This window comes from Eleutherodactylus coqui, chromosome 7 (genome assembly GCF_035609145.1).
Source record: "Eleutherodactylus coqui strain aEleCoq1 chromosome 7, aEleCoq1.hap1, whole genome shotgun sequence".
In the NCBI taxonomy this organism is placed as follows: Eukaryota; Metazoa; Chordata; class Amphibia; order Anura; family Eleutherodactylidae; genus Eleutherodactylus; species Eleutherodactylus coqui.
In genome coordinates this window covers 216,091,023-216,118,431 of record NC_089843.1, presented here as the reverse complement: position 1 = coordinate 216,118,431, position 27,409 = coordinate 216,091,023, and the positions used below count along the sequence as shown (strand labels likewise).

The 27,409-nt window shown below is 45.8% G+C and overlaps 1 protein-coding gene across 2 annotated transcripts in view; it reads left to right on the top strand.

Moving 5' to 3' along the window:
• The window catches only part of WDFY3 (WD repeat and FYVE domain containing 3), a 279,283-nt gene that overhangs the window by 124,889 nt on the left and 126,985 nt on the right, over positions 1-27,409 (top strand). Inside the window, exons 12-16 of one of the 2 annotated variants that reach the window (XM_066574358.1) lie at positions 2,495-2,596; positions 7,123-7,316; positions 10,956-11,413; positions 22,578-22,661; positions 26,735-26,912. In XM_066574358.1, coding sequence (XP_066430455.1) covers positions 2,495-2,596; positions 7,123-7,316; positions 10,956-11,413; positions 22,578-22,661; positions 26,735-26,912 — 1,016 coding nt within the window. The remainder of the gene's footprint in view (positions 1-2,494; positions 2,597-7,122; positions 7,317-10,955; positions 11,414-22,577; positions 22,662-26,734; positions 26,913-27,409) is intronic. The other variant, XM_066574359.1, reaches the window with a different exon arrangement.

Sequence of the window (27,409 nt, the reverse complement as noted above, 5' to 3'; positions counted from 1 at the left end):
TTTTAATTGAGATGTTAACCCTTTCCAATCCACTGGCTGACGTCTTCCTAAATTATGATCGTAGCTTGTACGGCTCCAATGTCACAAGACATCCGACGGGGTACTCTTACCGTCTATTACCAGCCACTCTGCTGTCGGAGCCTCTCTGGCGCACCCACACTGGATGGCACCGTTGTATAACTGCAAAAAGAGAGCCTTTTAGGAAACCCTGAACCCAAAATTAGATTGGAAAGGGTTAATAGTATATGCTTTAAACAATCCTACGGCCCTGGACAAACCCAGATGGCCTCGCCAGCTTCTCTTGACTACCCGATACACACCGTACATCTGTATGCATCATTAAGACACTACACCTGCTTGGATTGACCAAGTGCTGGTCAGTTGGATCAGTATGTAGTATCTTAGGGCTCATTTACACGCCCGTATGCGGATTTCAGTCATGTAAATACTCCATATTTACGCGTCTGAAACTCGCATGACCCTTCCTACTTTGGCCCTTCCTGTAGGGGTTTGTGTGTGTAAATTAAAAAAAAAAAAAAGGCACCAAAGGGCTCAGTATTTTGCACCGCAAATACGCAGGTTTCTTGTGTATTTGCGCTGGGTTGTTTAAAGGGGTGGTCTCGCGAAATCAAGTGGGTCTATACACTTCCGTATGGCCATATTAATGCACTTTGTAATGTACATCGTGCATTAAATATGAGCCATACAGAAGTTATTCACTTACCTGCTCCGTTGCTGGCGTCCTCGTCTCCATGGTTCCGTCTAAATTCGCTGGCGGCTTGCTTTTTTAGACGCGCTTGCGCAGTCCGGTCTTCTCCTTTCAGCACGAGCCGCTTCAGTGTGCTCCCCGCTACAGCTCTTCTGCGCATGCGCAGACGAGCTGTCACTGCTCGGGAGCGCGCTGGAGCGGCCATTCTGTACCATCCTCTGTTAGAGGAAGGTGCAGAGCCGTCCAGCTGTCCCGAGAAGCCGCCCAGCTGTCCCGAGAAGCCGCCCAGCTGTCCCGCCGTCCTGCCGTCCCGCCGCCCTGCCGCCCAGGTAAGTGATGGGCCGGGGGGGGGGCTGCCGCTGGGCCGGGGGGGGGGGGGGTCTGCCGCTGGGCCGGGGGGGCCTTCGTCTGTTGTCAGGGATCTAGCGCCGGTTACCTGCTGCCTGGCGGTGGGTGACTGGTCGGCCGCGTTCAATCCAGGGGTCCGGTCGGCGGCTGCGGGGCGTCTGGTTGTCAGGGAGACACAGCTGGTAGCGTCTCGGGAGCGCGCACGTCGGGCTACAGCAAGCGATGGGAAAAGAGCCGGCGGCCATCTTGGGGAAACTTTTTATAAGTTGCTGAAACGCTGGAACTGTAAGTACAAACCAGCTAGAAAAGTCATTTACAGGGGGGCTTAGTAATGTATGCTTAATTAGGGGGACTGGGCAAAAAAAAAATTCACTGCTTCCTCGAGACAACCCCTTTTAAGTCTGTGCCTCATTTAATGCATAATACGCTTCAAAGTAGGGCATATCACGTATCTTGAAAAATACACACATGTGAATGAAACCATTGACATGAATGGGTCCTGTTCACTGCGTATCGCATGGCGTAAATACCATAGTGTGCATGAGCTATTAGACTACCTATGCATAGTAGTGCATCAGGTAGTCAGAGAAGCGGTACGACTATTCTTGTTTGTCCTGGCTCGGAGGGTCGTGTCAATATTTACTCTAAGGGTATGTTTACACGTAGCGGAAATGCTGCGGAATTTCCGTAGCGGAAAATTTTACAGCATTTCCTCAGGAGACACAAGAGTCAAAATCTGCCCAATTGTTGATTTTTGACTTGAAGTCGGTTACACTTCCACGGCCGATCTCAGAAGATACCACGCTCCCCCTCACCTCCACAGTCTTCGTGCTTTTGGCACTTCCTTCACCGGGCACTTGGCGGCATGTAGTAAGTACAGCTCTGCTGGTCAGGTGCCATACTTATGGAATCGGCCCTGCATAGGGAGTTTGATTCTTGTGTCTTATCCGGATTCTCCTGAAAGACCTTTTGAGTCGTTAGAAGTCAAATTCATATTTCTGTGGTACAGCAGTTGTATTGTGAGACCATTTCACATCATGCAACTTGGGCATCTCCTTATTCTTTCTTCTTAACCCCCACCATGATACTATTTATGGTGGATTCATCAGCGCCTCTCTGGACAGGAGCCAGGTGACCAATGAAATTGACTCCTGACATCTTAACTTTTTGTAAAATTTTTTTTTGGGGGGGGGGGGGGGGGGGTTGTGGCCATTAAATTTGTCAAGGATGGATCTGACTGGCTTCAAAAGTCTCGAAAACTTTATCTTCCTGTGAGCTTAGTTCTTTGACCTTTCTGAGCCTATGAATGTAAGATGGACTGAATTTCCAGGAGGTTTAGGTTGAAGCCTCCTCTCACAATGCGTAGATAAAGCTCTATCTTTGGGTATTTTGCATGATAAATGTATTTTTCCGCTCATAATGATCTTATTCCAACAGGGTCTACAACTGTAATACAGTCAACGGAGGACCAAAGGCATTTGGCATTAGTGGTAATGGAAACGCTTACAGTTTTACTGCAAGGATCAAATACCAATGCTGGTAAGTTGGCCAAAGTTTCTTGACACAGAAGACCTACCCACAACAATTGGTTGTTTGTCTGGTGTTGACCTAGTCAAAAAAGTAGTAATGTAATTCTATTTTTGTGGTGAAGTTGTATTACAGCCAGGGAAGCAAAATTAGATGGATCATTTTCTTCTATTTTCTGGAAACTGATTGTAAAGTTGTGCTACAAATGGTGTAATGATATCAAATGCATGGGGTTGTCCTTCAGCTGAGATGTTGTGTTGTATACCACATGCCCTCCATACTATACTATGTGCGGTTTAAATTATGGAAAAAGCAGTATTTCTTTCAACATTGTGTTATACCTGAGATGTTTTGGCTTCTGGTGTGGGGTTAAAGGGCCACCCCAGCAAAAACACAAGTTTTCCATCCCTGACCCCTCACCTGATTGTCTTGTCACACTCTGGAGGTCTTGCTCAGTGTATTGCAGCCACTTCCATGCAGTGCAGCCCCCTGTCTGATGATTATCGGGCACCATCTTGATGGTGAGATTTTTTTTTTTCACTTTCGTATCAATCCCGTAATCATAGAGTTGGAAGGGACCTCCAGGGTCATCGGGTCCCCCTGCTCAGTGCAGGATCACTAAATCATCCCAGACAGATGTCTGTCCAGCCTCTGTTTGAAGTCTTCCATTGAAGGAGAACTCACCACCTCTTGTGGTAACCTGTTCCACTCATTGATCCCCCTCACTGTCTAATATCTAATCTGTGTCCCCTCCCTTTCAGTTTTATCCCATTACTTCTAGTCTTTCCTTGTTGCCAATAACTATAGAGCCAATCCCTCGCACTGTGCATCAGCACAGCATTACCTAGAGGCTATACCATTTCTACCTGCTGGAGGAACTGTTTTTTATTATCATTACCTTCTAGATTTGCCTAGATAAGCTACAGCTGATAAGTGTGCAAAGTAGGAAACTGAGTTGGGATCTCCTCCATTATAACGGTGTGACAGGAGCGGTTTGGTTATTATCAGTAACTGTGATATAAGTGTCTGTGTCCACCTCTAGGCAGTCTGTTGTAGGGCCCATGTAATAGCATAACACAGACTGAGAAATTGACTAGTTTCAGACAGTATAAACCAAGTAGATCTGAGCTGGTCAGAACTGAGATCACATGGCCATCTGAGGTGAAAGAGGCTGGAGGTTTCAGATAGAAAACCATAACTAACCAAGGTAACACTAGCTGACTCGTACGTAATGTGGGGATAGCCGAGTCATGAACGCAAAAAAAAAAGAAAACACGGGAGTGGCCCTTTAATGATTGGCCAATAAGATTTCAGGACTTCTCAGCAAATATGTAAATAATAAGAGTACTAAGTAAATGTTTTAATTGTCTTTCAACTGGCTGGATATTGTCCTGGATTTGTAACTAATAACCTTCTTTTCTCACTAGCGGTTGTAGTTTGTATCAAGGATTACTCCATTCCAATGTAACTTATGCACTGGCTTCTATCTGGGCTTGTGTTTGGCGTCCTTTGCATGCCCGCAGTGTAAAGCAAGTGGGATGTGACAGTCGGAAATAGACTTAATCTCTGTACAGCTACCATTAGACAATAATGCTATGCAGAATTCAGTATTCGTAGGGGGTATTCCCATCTTGGGAATCTTATTTCTGTGTTTTCGAAATCGCAAAACAACCCATTCACCCATGAGATGTTTATTTCCAAAATGCTCCGTTCTCCAGATACTGCAGGTATTGATTCCTCTGTCCTCTTATTGTTTACTGCTCATTGTCAGGAAAACCGGCGCTTGTGCACTTCTTGCATCTAAATCCGAGGGCCAGGATTTCGGGAGCCCATGCAGATTAGCTTTTGGCCCGGCCACCGATTGTCGTTGAGCTCTGCTATTTCTTTCCATAGAACAGGTGGTCTGCTTTCCTGGCAACGAGCAGTAACCAATCAGAGGACAGAGGAATCAATATCTGTAATGTCTGGAGAATGGAGCATTTCGGAAATAAACATCTTATGGATGAACGCATTGTTCTGTGACTTTTACTGAAGTACAGGGTTAGCGAAATTAAATTTTCCTAACTCGGACGATGCGTTCGCCATTTATGCGGCAAAAAAAATTGCCAAAAAGTTGCTGATAGGTGAATGTTCAGTAAGTTCCCCTTGGTTTTCAACAACGCTCTCCATTCGCAAAACCATGTTTTCCACCGCTGGACGCAACGAGTCATCTTTAAACTCTACAACATGCCAGCTGTCCTTCATATCTGACGTTGATGGACATCTGTTACAGTAGACCTGGTCTGCTAGTGCGCCACCTATCGGCAACATTTTTACTAAAATTAGTTTTCATAAATGGAGAGCGCCAATGAAAATTTTATAGAAAATTCTGGATTATTTGCAATGGGTGCCATTAGTGCTGTGTGTATCCATAATGAGGGAGTAGCTGATCATAAATCACTGATCATCTAAGGGCCCTTTTTACACGGGCTGATAGGTCGTTCAGATTTACAGATCCAGCGGGAATGTGAATGATTCATTCAGTGTAAATGCATGTCCCGACTGAACGCCGAGCAGGCCAGAACATGATGCTAGCGTGTTCACATTACTATACCACTCTACACACATATGGTTCCTTAGAACTTCTTTTTGGCTTTCTAGTCTGTCATTACACACATGGGTTGTATGTCATTTATTGAAGTTTTCCATTATAAAAGCAGCTGACAACTTTGGTTCTAACCTAATAACAGAGCGCTGACAAAACCGATCCCATGGGATCCAGCATATGGCAGATGCATCTGAAGCCGCAGTTTAGAGGAACGCATTCTGGGGAAGTTTATAACATATTTGGGATATCCAGCAAATAATCTGTTATTATGTATAAATATGACCAAATATGGGATTGACAAGGCAACTGTTAGGTGGATTCACAACTGGCTGAGTGATCATACTCAAAGAGAGGTCATAAATGGCTGCACATCCAAGTGGAGGAATGTATCAAGTGGGGACCACAAGGCTCTGTCCTAGGCCTAGTGTTGAACATTTTTATAAATGATCTGGAGGAGGGAATTGATGGGAAACTGATCAAATTTACCGATGACACAAAGCTAGGAGGGATAGCCAACACTAGGGAAGAGAGAGAGTATTCAAAAAGATCTGGACAAGCTTGAACAGTGGGCTGCGACTAACGGAATGGTATTTAACAAGGAGAAATGCAAAGTCCTACATCTGGGCAAGAAAAATGAAAAAAAGCACATGCAGAATGGGAAGAATTGGGCTAAGCAGCAGCACATGTGAAAAAGACTTGGGTATACTAGTAGATCATAGACTGAACATGAGTCAACAATGTGATGCAGCAGCCAAAAAGGCAAACACAATTCTGGGATGTATTAAGAGAAGCATAGAGTCTAGATCACGTGAGATCATTATTCCCCTCTACTCTTCCTTGGTCAGACCTCATCTGGGATACTGTGTCCAGTTCTGGGCACCCCACTTTAAAAAAGACATAGACAAACTGGAGCAAGTTCAGAGAAGAGTTACCAAGATGGTGAGCGGTCTGCAAATCGTGTCCTATGAGCAATGGTTAAAGGATCTGGGAATGTTTAGCTTGCAAAAAAGAAGGCTGAGAGGAGACTTAATAGCAGTCTACAAATATCTGAGGGGCCGTCACAGTGCAGAGGGGTCAGCTCTATTCTCATCTGCACAAGGAAAGACTAGAAGCAACGGGATGAAACTGAAAGGGAGGAGACACAAATCAGATATTAGACAGTGAGGGGGATCAATGAGTGGAACAGGTTACCACGGGAGGTGGGGAGTTCTCCTTCAATGGAAGTGTTCAAACAATGTCTGGAAGGTTGTCCCAGTGATGGTCATTCCTGTGCTTTTACACAGGAAGGAGCATGGCTTAATGAATGGAGACTCTGTCCCACCCACCCGCTTCCATTTGCAGTAAACAGGCAGTCATTCATAAGTGAGTGACTGCCTGTTTACACAAAACGAGAAGTCGTTCAGTTTTCTGCATGCAAAAACTAAATGGCAAATGAAAAGTGAACGACTTCTCGTTCGTGGTTCAGTCGGTGCGTGCGTTTAAACTTGGCAATAATCGTTTGTATAAAGCACCATAATGGTGACTGGTCTTAAGACATTAGGCTTGATGCACGATGATGTATCCCTGGGTTCACACTGGGCAGATTTACCGCAGAAATCCGTTTGCGGCCGCTAATCCCGGGATAAGCCAGCCATGTTCATTCCTTTTCTTTCCCTCTAGGGGAGCGCCGGCCGCAGCGGAAGAGCGTATGGCCAGACCGCTTCAAAACCTGCGGCTAAGTGCCGCGAGTTTTGAAGCAGTGGATTCCCGGCGGAAATCTCGCGCTTTTTCGCTGCTGCCAAACCGCGGGATCTCCGCCCATTGAGAACCCAGCCTAAAATTTGCTTTGTGTGGTGAGTGGGAACGTGAAGTAGTTCCCCTTGTAACACTGGTTGGTGTTAGGTCTTACCTACTGTATATTGATATATATGTAAGTTATGGGGGTTGTTACATGAACTTTTTATTTCTTTAGGGGTCTTCAGGGAGTTTGGAGGCGCCCGATGTGTGCACAACATTGTCAAGTACCCCCAGTGTAGAGAGCACGCACTCATGGTAATCCAGCAATTGATGTTGTCTCCCAGTGGAGATGATGACATGGGGACACTTTTAGGATTGATGCACTCGGCACCACCGACAGAGTTGCAGCTGAAGACCGACATTCTGAGGGTATGTATGTATGCTGCTACCTGCATGCTGAGCAAATTTGGGATTATTTTATTTTTTATTTTTTTTTGTCACTTAGATTCATTTTCTTGTTTTTTTTTTTTCGTTCTAAGAGCTAGCAGATGGTAACATTCACGGAAAGGATGACTCCTCTCACATCAGCTCCGTCTAGCTTGGTTTTATGATAAATTGCCATCGCCATTTCACATTTCCATAATAAATGAATTAAACCGTTAGCCAACAATAAATGTAATGTATCACACTTACTCACAGGTAACAACATGATGAATAATTAACAACAATTCCGTTTTTTTTCACTCTGTAGACACAAATTGCGCATATTAAATGTCAGCTTCTGCAGCTTTCATCAAGCCGATTGGATGCTTTTGTTTGCAAAGCCATCAGCACTCTGTAGTGTAGAGCCGATTCCAAGAGCTCCGTAGCCAATCGTGTCAGGGCCCATGTGTTCAAAATGATATATAACTAGAGATGAGCGAGCATACTCGCTAAGGGCAATTGCTCGATCGAGCATTGCCCTTAGCGAGGAGCTGCCCACTCGGGAGCAAAGATTTGGCGGCGGGCGGGGAGCTGCGGGGGAGAGCGGGGAGGAATGGAGGGAAGATCTCGCTCTCCCTCTCTCCACCTGCTGACTGCCGCAACTCACCTGTCGCCCGCGTCGGCAGCCGAACCTTTTCTCCCGAGTGGGCAGGTACTCGCTAAGGGCAATGCTCGCTCATCTCTATATATAACCTTATTGAATTAAATCCTACGTCCCATCGTCTGAGTAAATCCGAACACTAAGGCATAAGATCCTCTACTGGAAGGGAATCCGTCACCAACTTTTAGCTCTATAAGCTAAGTTTATGGGCTAAAAGTAGGTGATCCGCTGAGTTCAGGGATGTGTTATAATTGCCTTCCCTGTTATTCCCCCGCTGTCAGCTGCCACTCAGCGCATTGAGCGGCACTGCTAAGTAGTTCGCCCGTTGTAATTTTATAATTGGTGGACTACCTAGCCACTGAGCGGCGGCTTTTAGCACTGACACCGAGGGAACAGTGGGGGTAAGCAAGTACAACATTCACACCCCTGGATTCAGCAGCTCACCTACTTGACCCACTGAGTGCGGGAATATAAGTGTTCTACTTTCCACCACAGTCATCGTCCCGCTGTTAGCGCTGGAAGCCGCCACTCTGGGCATTAAGCAGGACTGCTAAGTAGTTCGCCTGTTGTAATTTTATTATTGGGCAGAGTACCTAGCAGTACCACTCAATGCACTGAGTGGTGGCTTCCAGCACTGACAGTGGGGGTGCAGGGGGGGTAAGCAAGTAGAAGATTCACTTCCCCAGACTCGGCAGGTCACCTACTTGACCCACTGATTCCGGCAATGTAAGTGTTATACTTACCGCCCCAGTCATCCCCCCGCTGTTAGAGCAGGAAGCCGCCACTCAGTGCATTTTTAAGCAGGACTGCTAAGTAGTTCGCCCGTTGTAGTTTTATAATTGGCGGACTACCTAGCCACTGAGTGGCGGCTTTTAGCACTGACACCGAGGGAACAGTGGGGGTAAGCAAGTAGAACATTCACATCCCTGGATTCAGCAGCTCACCTACTTGACCCACTGAGTCCGGCAATGTAAGTCTTATACTTACCACCCCAGTCATTCTCCCTGTGCTGGAAAAAATACACCACCCACCTCACCATAAGTCGGTTGATTGGTACTTGAGGCAAATTCCCTTTCAAGGAGCCCTGTGGCTAAAACTCATACACTATATTGTGTCCTTTTGCAGGTCTGGTGGGGTGGTAGATGAGACCGGGATTCTCTCTGTTGTGTTTGTTGAATCGCTGCGTTTTATGCATTGCCCCTCAGGATCGGCACCAGACGTAACACAGGTGTAAGAGTTTTACCTAAAGTCTTTCTTCGAAGTTTTCTAGAATGCTTTATTCCCCAACGTGGATGTTTATTTTAAGGCCAATACATCTAAGTTCAATACACAAGACATACAGCATTTGGGGAGACCTTTTTTAAAGGGGTTGTCCCGCGCCGAAACGGTTTTTTTTTTTTTTTTCAATAGCCCCCCCGTTCAAGAGACAAACCCGATGCAGGGGTAAAAAAAAAAACCGTCCAGTACTTACCCGAATCCCCGCGCTCCCGCGACTTCTTACTTACCTTAGTAAGATGGCCGCCGGGATCTTCACCCACGATGCACTGCGGGTCTTCTCCCATTGTGCACCGTGGGCTCTGTGCGCTCCATTGCCGATTCCAGCCTCCTGATTGGCTGGAATCGGCACACGTGACGGGGCGGAGCTACAAGGAGCAGCTCTCCGGCACGAACGGCCCCATTCGGAAGGGAGAAGACCGGACTGCGCAAGCGCGTCTAATCGGGCGATTAGACGCTGAAATTAGACGGCACCATGGAGACGGGGACGCCAGCGCAGGGAAGGTGAGTGAATAACTTCTGTATGGCTCATATTTCATGCACAATGTACATTACAAAGTGCATTAATATGGCCATACAGAAGTGTATAACCCCACTTGCTTTCGCGGGACAACCCCTATAAGTAAAAATGCACTAGGGTTCTGCTGAAATGGATTATCTGGTTTTCATCAAATTTATTGAACATTTTTGACACTCTTTTTAAGTCTAACTGGTGCACAAGTCATGAAGTGAGAAAGACTGTGGCTTTCATGCCTAGGGAGTTACACTAAATATGTTTTACCATGTGCATCATTTTTTCCTCCATTTTTCTTTTCCTTTCATGCAACTAATGACCTAATTTAATACCCCCTCCCACTCCCCCCATTATTTTTATTTGACTGTTTCAACATGATAATAGATGTGATGAAATTTGCAAATACTTTGTAAGGGGCAGATTTGGGACACCCCATAACTTTCCTAAATACAACACTAATGGTAATGAAGTGGAATGAGTGGATAAGGAATTTAGTTTTTTGGGGGGGTTCTCGTTGGTATAAGTTTTGAGTGTATACAGTGTTTCTCCAAAAATAAGACCCGGTCTTATACAAATTTTTACCCAAAAGAGGCACTAGGTCTTATTTTCAGAGGGTGGTATATTATACTTGCATAGCAGGCACAGTCTGGGTCCCTCCTGCTGGTCTCTGGGGCTCCACAGTGCCTGCTTACAGTCCTCAGCCGCCAACAGAAGATGGCTTCCTGGTAATGGGGTTCATAAATCCTGCTTCCAGGAAGAGATGGCTCTGATTGGTTCTCAAGCGCCATGGCTTAGCCAATCACAGCCATTCATTGGTTCATCAAGTGCTGCATTGATTGGTTCTCGCAGCTAAGCCAATCAAAGCCATCACTTCCTGGAGGCGGGTTGAACGAACCACATTAACAGGAAGCAATCTTCTGTCGGCGGCTGAGTACTGCAAGGAAGCATGCAATGCAGCTAGGGCTTATTTTAAGGAGATGGTTTATAATTAAAGCCCCCACGAAAATCGAGAAAAATTAGGGTAGGTCTTATTTTTTGAGGAAACCCGATAGTAAGGTTTTGTGTATGAGAAGGCCAATGTTCTAGTGGTCGCCCAAGCTCTAGAGGTTGCACTAGATGTTGAGCTTTCCTTTTGCTATCTTTGTTTCTGTTACAATTTTATTATAATCCCGCAATTTCTTTTTATGGTTTATAGGCACTTCTAATAGTTCTGAGGGAAAGTCATCGGACAAGGACTGTTTTTCGGAAAGTTGGTGGATTTGTCTATGTTACATCTCTGTTAGTGGCAATGGAGAAGTCTCTTAGTTCTCCACCAAGGAATGGTTGGGAGAAGGTGAACCAGAACCAAGTCTTTGAACTTCTGTACACTGTTTTCTGCACTTTAACAGCAGCTATGCGGTATGAACCTGCAAACTCTCACTTCTTCAAAACGGAGATCCAGTATGAAAAACTGGCCGATGCTATTCGGTTACTCGGATGCTTTGCTGAATGCCGCAAGATCAGGCCATCAAATGTCTTCCCTTCCAACAATCAACCATTTCAGAGACTTCTAGAAGAAGACTTGGTGCAGTTGGACTCGGTGTGCCCAGTACTGAGGCATTGCAGCAAACTTTTTGTATATCTGTATAAATTATCTACAGACTCCTTCGACAGGTAGGTTTCATAACTCTGTCTATTACAGGGATATTATAAATGTGGTTACATACACTTGGTACTACTCTATCAATGACTTTCTCATCTTCTCGCCTACGACCTGAAGGTTGCAAGTTCAATCCCCGCATGATTCAGGTAGCTGGCTCAAGGTTGACTCAGCCTTCCATCCTTTCGAGGTCGGTAAAATGAGAACTCGGCTTGGTGGGGGGGGTAATAAATAATAATTTCAAAACGTATCGTGAACAAACTTTTAGTATTAAACCTCCAAAGTTCCGACTATGGAATTTGTAGCTTATATAATTGACCGATTCTATAGATAAGGGGTCTCCAACTTAGTGGGTTCCCAGCAATTGCGAGTCTCTTTGGAGGTACAGTATGTGTTTTCTTAGCATAAATTGAAATTCGAGCTCCTCTTCGGATTGTCCATCTCTAGGTTGAAGACCCGCTCTCGCTTTCTTCCTATAATTTTGTGGTTATTTATGGGAAATGGTTTTGCTTTCTGGAATACAAATCGTGTTTTTTTTTTTTTACGTTATTGGCTTCCGTATGTGTCGGTTCTGTGGAACATTATGTACGTTATTGAAGGGAGGGGTGGCAAGCGATGATTTCAGCCATATCTTAGCCAAGAAGGAAAGAAGACAATCCGACTCGGTGGCATTCGCATTGCAATGGGATAGTGATCATACAGAGATCCATGTAAGCAGAACAGCAGAAACCCACCGGGTACACAAGATGGTCACAGAAGACTTTAGTAGCACCTCTAATGTGAAGGGTTTGGTTGGTTGTGACGTCATCCAGCCCAATATTCATAGGAGAGTTGCCTCTTCAAAAACACACCGGATGGTGGAAAGTACCCACAAAATAAGAAAAGCACAGAAGGTGGCACTCCGTTGATGGGTCCAACGGATTGTTAAACAATGATTATACTAAGATACTTGTATCTTGGGGGCAAAGGCCTGGCGAAGCCGTCTTGATTCCCCATGAATCCAAAGAAGTCTTGAATGAAGATGTTGCAAAAATTCGCAAAGGACCTCAATCTAGATGAGGCTTTATGTTAATAATGTAACCTCACCCAACGCGTTTTAAGGCCTAAGACAATTCTCTTGCTCAAGAGAGCAGTATAACCTTCAGATCTGTGCTTACATTCATAGTACAATACGGGGAAACTAATTTTCACAAATTCCAGATATGAACTGTGTTTGCGCCATGTTTATGCCCAGCTGGCTGTGGGTATAGCCATTACCACATTATCCTGTCCCCCATCACTGTTTTCCAACGTGGCAGCTGCGTCCCTACTGACATACAGCATAAAACTACATTTATCACAATTCCCCCGCTCTCTACTTGCTTCCTGTGGGTGTCCCCAGTAAGCACTGCCCTGCTATTGGTCAGCAATCCGGTCCCAAGAGCTGAAGAGAGAAAAACCTGTCCCTGGTCATTCTTACTGGACAAGCCCGAGCTATGGCACTGGAGTGTCTACAGGACGTATCCATGGCAACCTGGGAATAAACGCTTCTGAGGTGCAGAAGAAGGTGATGGTGTATAGAGCTACAGACACAAAATCCAAAGCAGAACTATATTGTAAACTTTAATAACGTTTGATTATCATTCATTTGACAGCAACTTTACATAATCAGAATACCCCTTTAAGTCAACGTTCAGTTTCTGATTGCGCGCCACCGAGCGTCAAACCCGGAAAAGGTCACAGACTCACCCGGAAATGGGCAGACGAGTAACAGCCTCATGTGTTCCAACAGTGGAATGCAATAAAATTACTTGCTATAAGAAGGGGATATCTGAGCCAAAAAAAAAGAAGCAGTCTTTAATTTACTAGAAAGTCATCTGCTGAGAGGATTCTATATCTGCATATTGAAAGCTGAGCAAGGTGAACCTTAAATTTGCTTATTTATGGCCTGTAGACCTTGCCTGCCCATCTTTGTACAGTCAACGATGCCAGTCACCCACTCAAACGCTGTTAACGGAAAGCTACAGGGGGTGGACAAAAATATGGAAACACCATACGAAATGCATGGCTTAAATTACATGGTATCATAAATCAATAAGACATGTAGAGACTAGAGATGAGCGAGCGTACTCGGATAAGCACTACTCGCTCGAGTAATTGGCTTTATCCGAGTATCGCTGTGCTCGTCCCTGAAGATTCGGGTGCCGCTGCGGCTGACAGGTGAGTCGCAGCGGGGAGCAGGGGAGAGCGGGCGGGAGAGAAGGAGAGAAAGATCTTACCTCCGTTCCTCCCCGCTCTCCCCTGCAGCTCCCCGCTCCGTGCCGGCACCCGAATCTTTAGACCCGAGCACAGCGATACTCGGATAAAGCCAATTACTCGAGCGAGTAGTGCTTATCCGAGTACGCTCGCTCATCTCTAGTAGAGACCGATTTTAATTGGCGGTAATATAACAAAAATGCTGCCGGAAAGAAGTGAACATCTGCCCGAGCAACAAGGTTCCATTGGTCAGGGGTTTGAGCCACTCAGCTGCTGTTACCAGCTGGCTCCCAAAACACCTGGAGCAGGGCAAGAGGTGAAGTAAAACACAAATTTGTCGGGAAAGCTGTCAGCCAAGCAGGGGTCAAAAGAGCAGCTCAGTGGTAATAATTAAAACGCCATGCATTTCGTAAGGTGTTTCAATATGTTTGTCCACTCCCTTTATTTCTATGTTGGCAGCTCCACCCTTAAACATGGACGTAGCTAACGTCCCCCTTTCCTTCTAACCCGAGTCCACTTTACCTTCTTACAAAGTTTCATAGTTTCACAAATAAACTTCTCCATCCCTCAAATGACTAGTAATGACTCAAGTCTTAGTTCTTTTTGGGCGATGTTACAATACAGGCTATAAAGCAGTTCCTTGAGGTGCTGCAGTTTCGTGCTCAGTCTGGAAGGAAGCCCAGTAAAACCTTTCCTAATAAACATTGTCATAACCTGGAGTTTGTCTACTCCGTTAGTATTCTGACAAGGACTAACTGCAGGTGAGATGTCTGCATTATGACACTGCTGGGCATGTTCCTACCCATTTGTCACATCATATTGAGGTGCTTGAAGTCGTTAACATCGCAGCGCTGTCTATTATGTAACTTCCTTCAGATCTTGTCAGTTTATGGATTCATTTCTGGAAGAGGACTCAATTTAACTGATGTATCCAAGTTGGAAAAGTTCCTGTGTTCTTAAAATTAAACCCAGGCATGGACTGACCCATAGGGGAATGGATTCCCTGGGGGGCCCTGAGCAGGTGTAGGCCCCCCCGCACTATATATGGCTAGTCCACAAAAAGGACTGAGTCATTCATTACTAACAAAAAATTATTAAATATATAATATATTAATCTTATACAAAAAAATATTTAATAAAAAAAAAGTCACAGATTGTCAATTTAGAGGAGAAAAGATTATTATTTTGTACAAAAGATGGGCACACCAGGAGGTTACCGGGAGATATCAGTAACCGCCATTTAACTACCATTTACATAGTCATATGATAGCATCAAGCTTATAGAAAAAAAAGAAAGGGGGAAATGGTAAGTATTGCCGGACAAACTTAGACATCATGCATGAAGTGACAGCGCACACAGCATCTCATCACAATTCATCTAGCCATAATAAGGTCATCCAAGGATTATATAAGCGGTACACAAAGCAAATAGCGCCTACAGTGCAATCCCCAACCTAAGGTCTCTCTCACATGAGAGTATGGTCACTGCCTAATTTTAGTTTTCCAAGAGTGCCCCTAGGTCAAGGCAAGAGCCAGGCAGTAGGTTACAGAGAGCGTTCCTAGGCCAAGTCAAGAGCCAGGCAGTAGGTTACCTAGAGTGGCCCTAGGTCAAGGCAAGAGCCAGGCGGTAAGTTACCTAGAGTGCCCCTAGGTCAAGGCAAGAGCCAGGCTGTAGGTTACCGAGAGTGTCCCTAGGCCAAGGTCAGAGCCAGGCGGTTGGTTACCAAGAGTGCCCCTAGGCCAAGACAAGAGCCAAGCGGTAGGTTACCTAGAGTGTCCCTAGGCCAAGGTCAGAGCCAGGCGGTTGGTTACCGAGAGTGCCCCTAGGCCAAGGTCAGAGCCAGGCGGTTGGTTACCGAGAGTGTCCCTAGGCCAAGGTCAGAGCCAGGCGGTAGGTTACTGAGGGTGTCCCTAGGCCAAGGTCAGAGCCAGGCGGTAGGTTACTGAGGGTGTCCCTAGGCCAAGGTCAGAGCCAGACGGTAGGTTACTGAGGGTGTCCCTAGGCCAAGGTCAGAGCCAGGCGGTAGGTCCCGTGCGTGTCCCTAGGCCAAGGTCAGAGCCAGGTGGTAGGTTACCAAGAGTGCCCCTAGGCCAAGACAAGAGCCAGGCGGTAGGTTACCTAGAGTGTCCCTAGGCCAAGGTCAGAGCCAGGCGGTTGGTTACCGAGAATGTTCCTAGGCCAAGGTCAGAGCCAGTTGGTAGGTTACCGAGAGTGTCCCTAGGCCAAGGTCAGAGCCAGGTGGTAGGTTACTGAGGGTGTCCCTAGGTCAAGGCAAGAGCCAGGCGGTAGGTTACCTAGAGTGTCCCTAGGCCAAGGTCAGAGCCAGGCGGTTGGTTACCGAGAGTGTCCCTAGGCCAAGGTCAGAGGCAGGCGGTTGGTTTCCGATAATGTTCCTAGGCCAAGGTCAGAGCCAGTTGGTAGGTTACCGAGAGTGTCCCTAGGCCAAGGTCAGAGCCAGGTGGTAGGTTACTGAGGGTGTCCCTAGGTCAAGGCAAGAGCCAGGCGGTAGGTTACCTAGAGTGTCCCTAGGCCAAGGTCAGAGCCAGTCGGTAGGTTACTGAGGGTGTCCCTAGGCCAAGGTCAGAGCCAGGCGGTAGGTTTCCATGAGTGTCCCTAGGCCAAGGTCAGAGCCAGGCGTTAGGTTACCGAGAGCGCCCCTAGGTCAAGGCAAGAGCCAGGCAGTAGGTTACAGAGAGCGTTCCTAGGCCAAGTCAAGAGCCAGGCAGTAGGTTACCTAGAGTGGCCCTAGGTCAAGGCAAGAGCCAGGCGGTAAGTTACCTAGAGTGCCCCTAGGTCAAGGCAAGAGCCAGGCGGTAAGTTACCTAGAGTGCCCCTAGGTCAAGGCAAGAGCCAGGCGGTAAGTTACCTAGAGTGCCCCTAGGTCAAGGCAAGAGCCAGGCGGTAAGTTACCTAGAGTGCCCCTAGGTCAAGGCAAGAGCCAGGCGGTAAGTTACCTAGAGTGCCCCTAGGTCAAGGCAAGAGCCAGGCGGTAAGTTACCTAGAGTGCCCCTAGGTCAAGGCAAGAGCCAGGCGGTAAGTTACCTAGAGTGCCCCTAGGTCAAGGCAAGAGCCAGGCGGTAGGTTACCGAGGGTGTCCCTAGGTCAAGGCAAGAGCCAGGCGGTAGGTTACCGAGGGTGTCCCTAGGCCAAGGTCAGAGCCAGGCGGTAGGTTACCGAGGGTGTCCCTAGGCCAAGGTCAGAGCCAGGCGGTAGATTACTGAGGGTGTCCCTAGGCCAAGGTCAGAGCCAGGCGGTAGGTTGCTGAGGGTGTCCCTAGGCCAAGGTCAGAGCCAGGCGGTAGGTTACTGAGGGTGTCCCTAGGCCAAGGTCAGAGCCAGGCGGTAGGTTTCCATGAGTGTCCCTAGGCCAAGGTCAGAGCCAGGCGGTAGGTTTCCATGAGTGTCCCTAGGCCAAGGTCAGAGCCAGGCGGTAGGTTTCCATGAGTGTCCCTAGGCCAAGGTCAGAGCCAGGCGTTAGGTTACCGAGAGCGCCCCTAGGTCAAGGCAAGAGCCAGGCAGTAGGTTACCGAGCGGATTAGCTGGATAGAAACAGTCTAACACAAGAGTCAGGCAAATTCTTCTCTCCTATTAGATAATTAAAATACATTAATTTTCACATTCCTGTCATCTCTTCCCGGTCCGTAGGTAACTAACTCCCAGCATGCTCTGCCAGCTGCAGACCCTCAGGACCACAAGGAACCTTGCTAAGTGTGAGGTCACATTCTAAGCACTCTGACATTCGGTTTTACTGCAAGTCGGCATGGTTTTCAAATTGATTGTTAATGGCCACTTAGCTTTGTGGGTAAAACTGCTGTTCACCTGCAAAACTCCACAGTAATTACAAGTCAGAGTGAAAACGGTTTTGCTATAAATCTGCATGTGGGGGCACTTGCTGTGCTGGTTACATATTATCTCACCTTATGAATGCCACCTCTGGAATCCTCACCCATCAGGTGAATGGGGGCTCAACAGTTTCCTCCCGCCGCATTCTCCATATACTTCTTTGGAGTTTAGTGTTGCAGATTTTTATAGCATTTCTGAAATACTCTACTAGACCTATAGTAATGTCATCCATTGAAGTGTAATACAGGAATTCTCAGACTTTTCTGGCTTTAGCATAAGGAATTCTCAAAATACCAAGTTGTTAATAGTAACCTACATTATGTCCTGGCTCGCCGCCGCTCATCTACTTGCTACTGGGGTTGCAGTTGGGTGCCGCCATCCTCTGCACATGGGGCATCTTCCAAAGCCTGGTCACTTCTACCTGCATGTAGCTGCGCTTCGGTCCCTTCCCTTAACCCCTTGAGTGGCACGCCCCAGAACCTTTCCGGGACGAGCTCCACTGCTCATAGCAACATAGCCCGGAAGATTTCCGGGTTATGTATCACTATGGGAGCTGGAGAGCACAATGCCACAAGCTGTGACAGTGTGCTCTGCCTGCACAGACTCACAGAGAACAAAGCAAGGGCTTTGAAAAACCAGCAGAAGATATTGCCGATATGCCGGCAATCTCCTGCTTTGTTTACAGGTTGCCATAGAGACCATCGGCTTGTCAGAAGCAAGCCGATGGTCTCTGTGGCAGGGAGAGCTGGTTGTTAGCTGTCAGAGGACAGCTAGGTACCTGCTCTTACAGCAGAGATCAGAGAAAACCTCTGATCTCTGCTGTGTTAACCCCTTACATGCTGCAGTCTATGTGACTGCAGCATGTAAAGGGCTGTCACTGCAGCATGTAAAGGGCTGTCACCATCGGACCCCCGGAATGTGATCAGGGGTCCTGATGGGTCCCTGTGGAAGTCCCCTAAAGGGACAAAAAAAAAAAAAAAAAAAGTTAAAAAATTATAAAAAAAAAAATAAAAACACTTGTCTCTCTTTACTTTGTAAAAAAATCAAAAATACAATCACACATGTAGTATCCATGTGTCGTAATGACCCAGAGAAGGAAGTTAATACATTATTTAACCCCTTAATGACATGGCCCCTTTTTTTCTTTTTTCCCCATTTCTTTTTTTCCCTCCCCCTGTTTAAAAAATCACAACTTGTCCCGCAAAAAACAAGCCCTCATATGGCCATGTCAATGGAAAAATGACAAAGTTATGGCTCTTGAGACGCAACTGCAAAATTAGTTGAAATTCAATGATTAGACCATTTTAAAAAACCTGCCCTGGTGGGCACGACAAGGTGGTAGGAAACCCGCCACTCAAGGGGTTAAAGGGGGCTCTAAACATGATCCCAACCAAGTCTGGTAAAATTACGCATCCTTTCCTTCTGGAGGATGACACCTGCATACCTGTCTGGCGTCTTCGTTCCTGTGCTGCGGATGTGCCGGCCGGTGCACATGCGCAGTACAGATGACTCTGCGCCATCGCTAGGCGGTGACGCGGATCCAGCGACCATTCTGCAATGATTGCGGAATGGACGTTGGACGGACCGCTTCCACTGACTTCAATGGAAGCACAAAATTGCAGCATTCTCCTTCACTAGCTGAAAATCGCAATCTATTTCCACTCAGACATGAAATCATGTATTGCCATAGCATGCTATGGGCTGGATTTGCTGTGAAATCCGGAGGTGGACGCCCGTTCCAGATTTCGCAATGCAAATCCGCCCATGTGTAGGCAGCCCTAAAAACCCATCCGGATAGGTAAACCTATGTACTGTGATGATAAACCAGTTAGGTAGGGATAACCTGTTAGATCCGGTCTGGCATCATGGCAGGCACCACCCTATGCCGTAGACTAATAATCGCATGGTTATTCTAATTCATACGCTAGTGTTGAGATGTGTTGTCAACTTAGATTTTGTAATTTTATCAAACTGATTTTTAAAAATAAATCGGAGAAAAAATTAGTATTTTTCAGACTGTAGGCCACTCCCAGACACGAGGCAACAAAATGGGGAAAAATATTTTATACTGATGTCACTAACTTGTCCAGAGTTGTCAGGTTTTGGTGTTGTAGAGTAGAAAGGGGGTTAATATATGTTTTGTATAATAGTATTATCTGCAATAATAAAGGGGATGGAGGGGCGCAACAGAACACCTGAATGAGCCCGATGAAGTTGTCCACATGGTTTGTCTTTTTGGTGTATTTATCGTCCTGCACACTTATACGTTCACTCCTACCATCTCTGTGCACTGGGAGTTCACTGTGAAGCTGGACCCCTGCATGTTGTAGCAGTGATGTCCTCTGTCCACTTACTCTCCATTCACTTCATCTCTGTGCTAACCCCTCCTCAGTAAGGCTTCAGCTCCAATAACCGCACAATACTAAAACAGTATGGCTTCCTCCCATGACTTGAGTGCTCTATCCATAAGTTCAGCCTTCTCTCACTATCGCAGTGGGAGATGGAGACAGGACTCAGTAGACTGAGGGAGGAAAGAGTTCAGTACCTTTCAGCTTGGTAGGCTAGGATCCGTCACTCAAGGGTTATTCGAAGTGAAGGCTTGGCTCGCCTCCCGGGGTCTAGGAGGAACGGAGCTGGGTTGTCGCTGCTCTGTGCCTGGCTGGAGATGGAACAGACAAGGGGAGGGGGGGGATTCAGACTATAAGGTGCATGGACACTTTAGCAAGATTTATCATTGCAAGAAAAGCATCTTATGGTCAGAAAAACAAGGCAAGTGAAGCTTGACCTATATGAAGCGAGCACTGCTGCCCGCACTTCCGCATATCGGACCAGTTAAGGCTTTTTTACACACAACGATTATCGCTCAAAATTAGCTCAAAAGCCATCTTTTGAGCGATAATCGTTGCGTGTAAATGTGCGCCCATCGCCCACTTACCGTGCACTTTTCAACTCAGCTTAAGATCCGTCGTCCCTGATAAGAGGGACCGCATGCTGAGTTCTCCACAAGCAGAGCTGATGATATTCTTTCAGCTTAATTCCTGCTGGAGAACAATAGCGATGTATTTAGAGAACAGACCACCTGCTGTTCTCTAAATACATGCAAATGAAGCTAGTTAGCTACTAATGCAAAAGGATCGCTCAAAACTGTCAGTTTCTAACAAATTTTGAGCGATCATCTGTGTGTAAATGGGGCTTTACTCTTCCATTGTTTCATATTGGGTTTCTAACCAATATTTAGCTTAATGCCCTGCATTCAAGTCTGCTGTCTGCTTTATTTAATGGCTTTTTCAGAATTAGTTTTTTTTAATCCACTTTATGAATTCACTGAAATCACAAGAAAAAATGTGTTGCCGTTAAGATCAGAAAAGATCATGTCTGACGAAAAATTGTGGTAGGACCACACGCTTAAAATGACCCTCCAACCCTGGAGCGATTAAGATGGCCACACCAGCTTCTCTGACTACCGGAGCACATTGTGGATTAGTACAGGACACCTGTATTGATTGGCCAGCGCTGGCCATGTGAGCAGTACTGGCCAGTCAGAGCAACATGTAGTGTCTTAGGTTACTGATGCACACTCATGCACAATGTGCATCAAGTAGTCAGAAAAGCGGCTCGGCCATTTTTGTTTCTCCAGACCCAAATGGTTGCTTTAGGCTAATGCCCACGGCTGGATTTCTGCCACGTTTTACGCGTCGGAAATCCGCGGCGTTGTCCTGCAGCTATTAGGTTCTATTGAACCTAATAGCTCAATGTTCACGCTGCGGAATTCTGTTACGTGAAAGAATGTGCGCAACCGACTTCCATTGTGGTCAATGGAAGACATCTGTCACGCTATACTTCGCTGTAGCACAGTGGAAGTATCGCGTGAATACACGGCCTCCCCACCACCACCACCACCACCACCACCGCCAGCAGCGTCATTCTGCACTGCAGATCCATCATGCACTGTACTGCATATGCGTGCCGGCCCTCCATGCTGGACGTGTACAGCGGATCCGAAGTGGTGAGTTTGGGGATTTTGGGGGGCACCGTGGCAGACTCTGCTGCGATTTTCCGCTGGCAGAGTCCGTCCCGGCCGTGGGCATGAGGCCTTAAGGAGATTTATTAATACTAAGCTTAATATGCCAGGATTTTGGTGGAAAGTACACCAAAAAGAGTATAAACAGAGTACTGTATATTCCAGGAAATTGATTGATTAAAATATGCTGTTTTTCATATGAAAACTTTGTGTTTTAGATACTTTTGTAGTTTTTTGATGTGTCAAAAAAAGGGGGCATGGCTAATAGAAGTCCTACAATGTATCCTATATCCTTATTCTTTACCCTATTGGTGTAATGTTTGCCAGGCATTTAACGTGCTCAACATGTCTGTTGAGTTATGCCGAATATATTATTCTATGTGCACCACTTTGATAAATTTTCCCTCAAAGTCCCCCACCTGTCCTCTATTTAGGGGGATTTCACATCTGCGTTGGAACCTCCATCGCAGATCCGGCACAAAATACTGGAAGAAAAATGGCAGTATGCAGCGCTTTAACTTCCATCTAAAAGCCGGGCGGAAATTAACGGACCTCATTATAGTCAATGAGTCAATGGGGTCCGTTCGGCGGTGTTTGGTTCCATCATAAGATGGAGATGTTCAGCCAGGGGATTCCCCTTTTCTGCTTCCCCGAACGGAGCAGGAAGCTGGAAGCGCCGCCGCACATGTGCAGGAAAATAGTTTATGCTGCGAAATCCTAAAGCACGTTGGTGGGATACAGGCCTTAGTCAGACAGACTTTGTACAATTCCACTAGGAGTTATAAAGAGTAAACAGTGCAGCTTTGAGAAGTGATCCAGTGTGACATCTCTACTGCGTGGTGACGGACAGGAGAAGGAATTGGGTTAGCACTAATACTTGAGAACCTTCCATTCCGATTTACTCCCATAGTAGTGGCGGAAGAATTCAGCGTGCTTGCCTGAAATCTGCTGTGTACATCTGTCCTTGTATGCTGTGCCTTTTCCTATGTGATTCCGTTCTTTGCTCGCTATACAACTAACACAACTTTTTCACTTGTCTTTCTAACTTTTCTATCCTGCTCCTGCTATCACCTCTGTAGTCGGGCAGAACAGATCCCACCTTGCTTGACCAATGAGACCACTCTCCCTTCACCCTGGGGCACCCCTGCTCTAGCGAGGAAAAGGTACTGATCCATCCGTTAGGTATTCTGTCTATTCCTTCGAGCAGGAGGGGTTGATTAATAATGTATCTGGTATGATTGTATCTGATGGAAGATGTAACAATGTATTCTTTCCTCATATGACTTGATGGTGTCAGAAGTGCCTAGATTGGCATCATGGTGAGGACTTTCACAAGGACGTTCAGAATTCCCTTTTTATGAAGGCTTAGTTGTTACAATATATAGCTGTTATTTCTATTGTTCATATGGCTTCCATTTATGCGTATGTTGAGACTAATGGATGCTGCCAACCGTGGCGTCCAAAGGGTTCTACTGTAGCAGAAAGAAAGCCAAAGAGAAGTCAAAGGGACACTTATTTGGCCTCCGTCAAGCTGTCGAAAAGTTTGTGTATGTTGGGAGGTTTCCTGAACATACCCCAACTTATTTTTACTGGTAGTCCGTTTTAGATGGAGAAATGGTCATCGGTAGATGAGCACCAATCGGCAAGATCAGCACTTGCCTACCATGACTTCACACAGGCCACTTCAGACTCTAGTAAAGGATGAACAGTCAATCATTCCATCGTTCGGTCCCCATAAAGCTTTAGCCTTGTCGGCCTCACAGCTGCCTTTCATACGGGCAGTTGTGCCACAGACCATGGTTACTTGATGATTGAGCGCTTGCTCATTCGTCAGGTGATTAGCGTCATCTTTGCACCGCCCGGTTAGGCAAAAGAAAGGTCCTAAGAATGTTCTTGCCCAATCATGGGGCCAAATAAAAGACCTGTTCGACATCAGTCTGAACGGGCAGAGCTACGGAGGAAGGGAACAGAAAAAAGGCAGCAACTAAAGCCTCTGATGTGACCGGAGGTGGATGCCGGATTTCAGTTTTTGGGGAAATTCATGCATTTTGTACTGCTATATGTATTTTTCTCCAACCGTAAATGCTACGGTGGCCACTAATGAGAAGTTCGATGTCGGAATGATGGGTGTTGGCACAAGTGTAGCAGTATCACAGATCTATCACGACTGCTAGATAGGTCTAGGGTCAGCATAGGTGTTGCTCTGTGATCATAACCTACCTATTGAAAAAAGAAAGCAGCCATTCAAACCATCAATACTTATTGTTGAAGCATGCGTTTTCGATCCTTCTGGCCTCCTGAGTCCCATAGAGATGAATGAAGTGGTAGAGCACTTGCTCAATTGCATCTTTCTTCTTCCGGAGGATCCCTGTTCTCGTTAGATGAATGAAGTGGTAGAGCACTTGCTCAATTGCATCTTTCTTCTTCCGGAGGATCCCTGTTCTCGTTATCGGTCAAAGTCCAAGTGGTTGGACCTCCGCCACTTACACATATAACCAATGTCCTGGGAATGGGTTGACCCAACCTCAAACATCCCATGTGGAGGCCCACCACTGCTCATCTACTTTATAGTTTCACTAGGCTTTTGTTTTGATCTCTCTTTGAATGTTTCGACGTGATCCTAATTATGCCTCTAATTTTTCCTTCTTGAAAAACCGAAAATTCTCAGCTATTAATGTGTTTTGTTTCTCCTGTTCTGTTTTACAACGACTCATTAAAAATTTCCTAAATGCCTAGAGAAAGCAGAAAACACAGATTCAAAGAGACTGGTGAATAATGCAGCAGATTTTCATTCAATTAAATATTTAAGCTGCTCTTATTTTTAGAAAGCCCTTATTTTCCAGGGACGGCCGGCTCTCCGATGCGGAGATTTATCATATTAATGCTGCCGGCTTTTACTGCATGTTGTTAATGTGTGATTATCATCATACTGGGATCGGGATGGAAGGGGAACACTGCAGGTTTGCAGATTTACATCGAATATTGGAGAATTTGGCTTAGCCCAAGTAAGATCTTATTCCAATATTCAACACCTTTTTGTAGCAAGTCCAAGCCTTTTATTATAACGACCCCCGCATCACACATATGCCGTATAGGCCCCAAGATCATTACCCAAAAACATAGTACTCTTCTCTAAAATAATAAAAATACATATTTTTTCAGTAAAAGGTGTTACAGGAGATTAGAAAGGGTCAGTTTTTTTTTTTTAATCCGTCGGATAAGATGTAGAAAAAATGAATAAAAAACCCTTTTCAAATCTCAAACCACTTTAACCCCTTAAGGACAAACCTTTTTTATTTTTTTCCTTTTTTTTTTTTTTTTTTTTTCCTCCCCAACTTAAAAAAAAAAAAATAATTGTAATCACTTTTTTTTTTAAATCCATCACCGTGGCTGTATGATGACTTGTTTTTTGCGGGATGAGTTGTATTTTTCAATGGTAATATTTAAGGTGCCATATAATGTATATAAAAAAAGTTTTAACAAAAATTCTAAGTGGAGAGAAATGGGTGGGGAAAAAAAGTAAAATTCCCCTATTTTTGGAGGAACTTGTTTCTACGGCGTACACACTGCGCCAAAAATGACAACCTTTTATTCTGTGGTAAGTACGATTACTATATTACTAAATTTATATAGTCTTCTTTTGTTTTGTTTTTTGTACTACCTTCTACCGCCATATTCTGATAGCCACAGCTTTTTTTTTTTATTCATTCGATGACCTAGTTGTGCGAGGACTCATTTTTTTTCAGAACGTCCTGCAGTTTTTACTGCATTTCGGAGTACATATCACTTAATTTCTTTTGATTTCATTTTTTTCTTTGAGACTAAAAAAAAGTGCAATTCTGATGTTGTGTATTAAAGGGGTTGTCCCGCGGCAGCAAGTGGGGGTATACACTTCTGTATGGCCATATTAATGCACTTTGTAATGTACATCGTGCATTAAATATGAGCCATACAGAAGTTATACACTTACCCCCTCTGGTGTTGGCGTCCCTGTCTCCATGGCGTCGACTAACGCTGTCTTCTCCTTGCATTAGACGCTCTTGCGCTGTCCGGTCTTCTGTTCTCTTGAATGGGGCCGCCCTGGCGTGCTCGCCCCGGAGAGCTGGTCTGCGCATGCGCAGAAGACATGTGCGGCGCGAGCACGCCGGAGCGGCCCCATTCAACAGAGCAGAAGACCGGACAGCACAAGAGCGTCTAATGGAAGGAGAAGGCAGCTTTAGTCAGCGCCATGGAGACAGGGCCGCCAGCACTGGAGGGGGTAAGTGTATAACTTCTGTATGGCTCATAATTAATGCACGATGTACATTACAAAGTGCATTAATATGGCCATACAGAAGTGCTGAACCCCACTTGCTGCCGCGGGACAACCCCTTTAATTTTATTTTCTGACGATACAAATATGGTTTTGGTGTTTTTTGTTTAGATTTTTTCATTATATGGAAAAGGGTTTAAAAAAACAAACAAAAAAACTTATTACCTGTTTTTATTTTTTTTAACAATTAATAAAACTTTTTTTAAACTTTCTTTTTTCCTTTTTTTTTTTAAAGTCCCCATGGGGGACATGAACCTGCAATGGTTTGATCACTCCTGCAGTAAGATGTAATACCATTGTATTACATCATACCACAATCTGACAGGCAATCTATCAAGCCATGCTATAGGTAATTTGCAATGGCAGCCCTGGGGGCTTTCAGAAGGCCCCCAGCTGCTATGTCAACTGAACAGCTCCCCCCCCCCAATCTCATTATGGGGGGCCATTTGGGACCCCCAAACTCCAATCAGGGCATTTAAAGGTTTAACAGCCATGATCAGCGGGAGGGGTGATGGCAGCTGTTGCAGTGGGTGTCAGCTGTAAGAAAGAGCAGACACCCGCATTGTGTGGAGCGGGATCGGCTACGGACCCCCCTCCATACAAATCCTGAACACACAGGACGTAGCTGTACATCATGGAGCATTAAGGGGTTAAAGATATATTCACTTTTTTAAATCAATACCTTAGCTCTGATTTTGGTAAAGACCATCTATCTTGGGCCCATATATACAGACCAATTTGATACAATATTAATAAGGAGGATTGACCCCACTGAATGAAACACAAACTATCACTTTTTGAAAAATTAGTGAAGTTTACAGACTTTAGAGACTTTTATTGCAAATCCTGTCCTTTTCACACTTTTGACCGCCTCCATTTTACTGGTATTTTATTCTATTTCTATGTGTTTCTCTTCTATTACAGACACGCCTACCATACAGTGCCCACATCTTCCCTGATGCCACCTAAGAACATCAGCGATCTAAAACCTCATGGAGGTCCAACCTCCTTCTCAAACTCCGATGCCGTGATCATACACCCGGGTGCCATGCTTTCCATGCTAGATCTTTTGGCATCTGTGGATTCGGATTCCCAACCTGAAGTATGTATCTCCCAGTGTTTCATTCCAAACATTATTACATTGTTGCTTTTATTAAATGTTTCGACTTACAGTCCATAATGGAGAGAAGCATTCCTTGCAAACAGTTGGTCTTGTTACAACTCTTAAACCGCCTGCACACGGGCGGACATCCCGCCGTGGAATTTCCCGCGGGATTTCCGCCACTGAAAGTTTGCATAGGAGTGCATTACAATACGCACTCCTATGCAGACGGCCGCGGTTTGGCTGCGCGAAATCTCGCGCGGCAAACAAACCGCGGCATGTCCTATTTTTGTGCGGGGCACGCACTCACCCGGCCGCCGGCTCCGGTCTGCGCATGCGCCGGCTGCGCCGCAGCCGGCACATGAAAGAGCTGGGGCCACCAGGCGCGGGAGAGTACGCGCTCGTCCCTGCAGGCTCTCGGGTCGGGTCCCGCGGCGAGAATTCTCGCTGCCGGATCCGACCCGCTCGTGTGCAGGCGGCCTTAACCCTTTCCAATC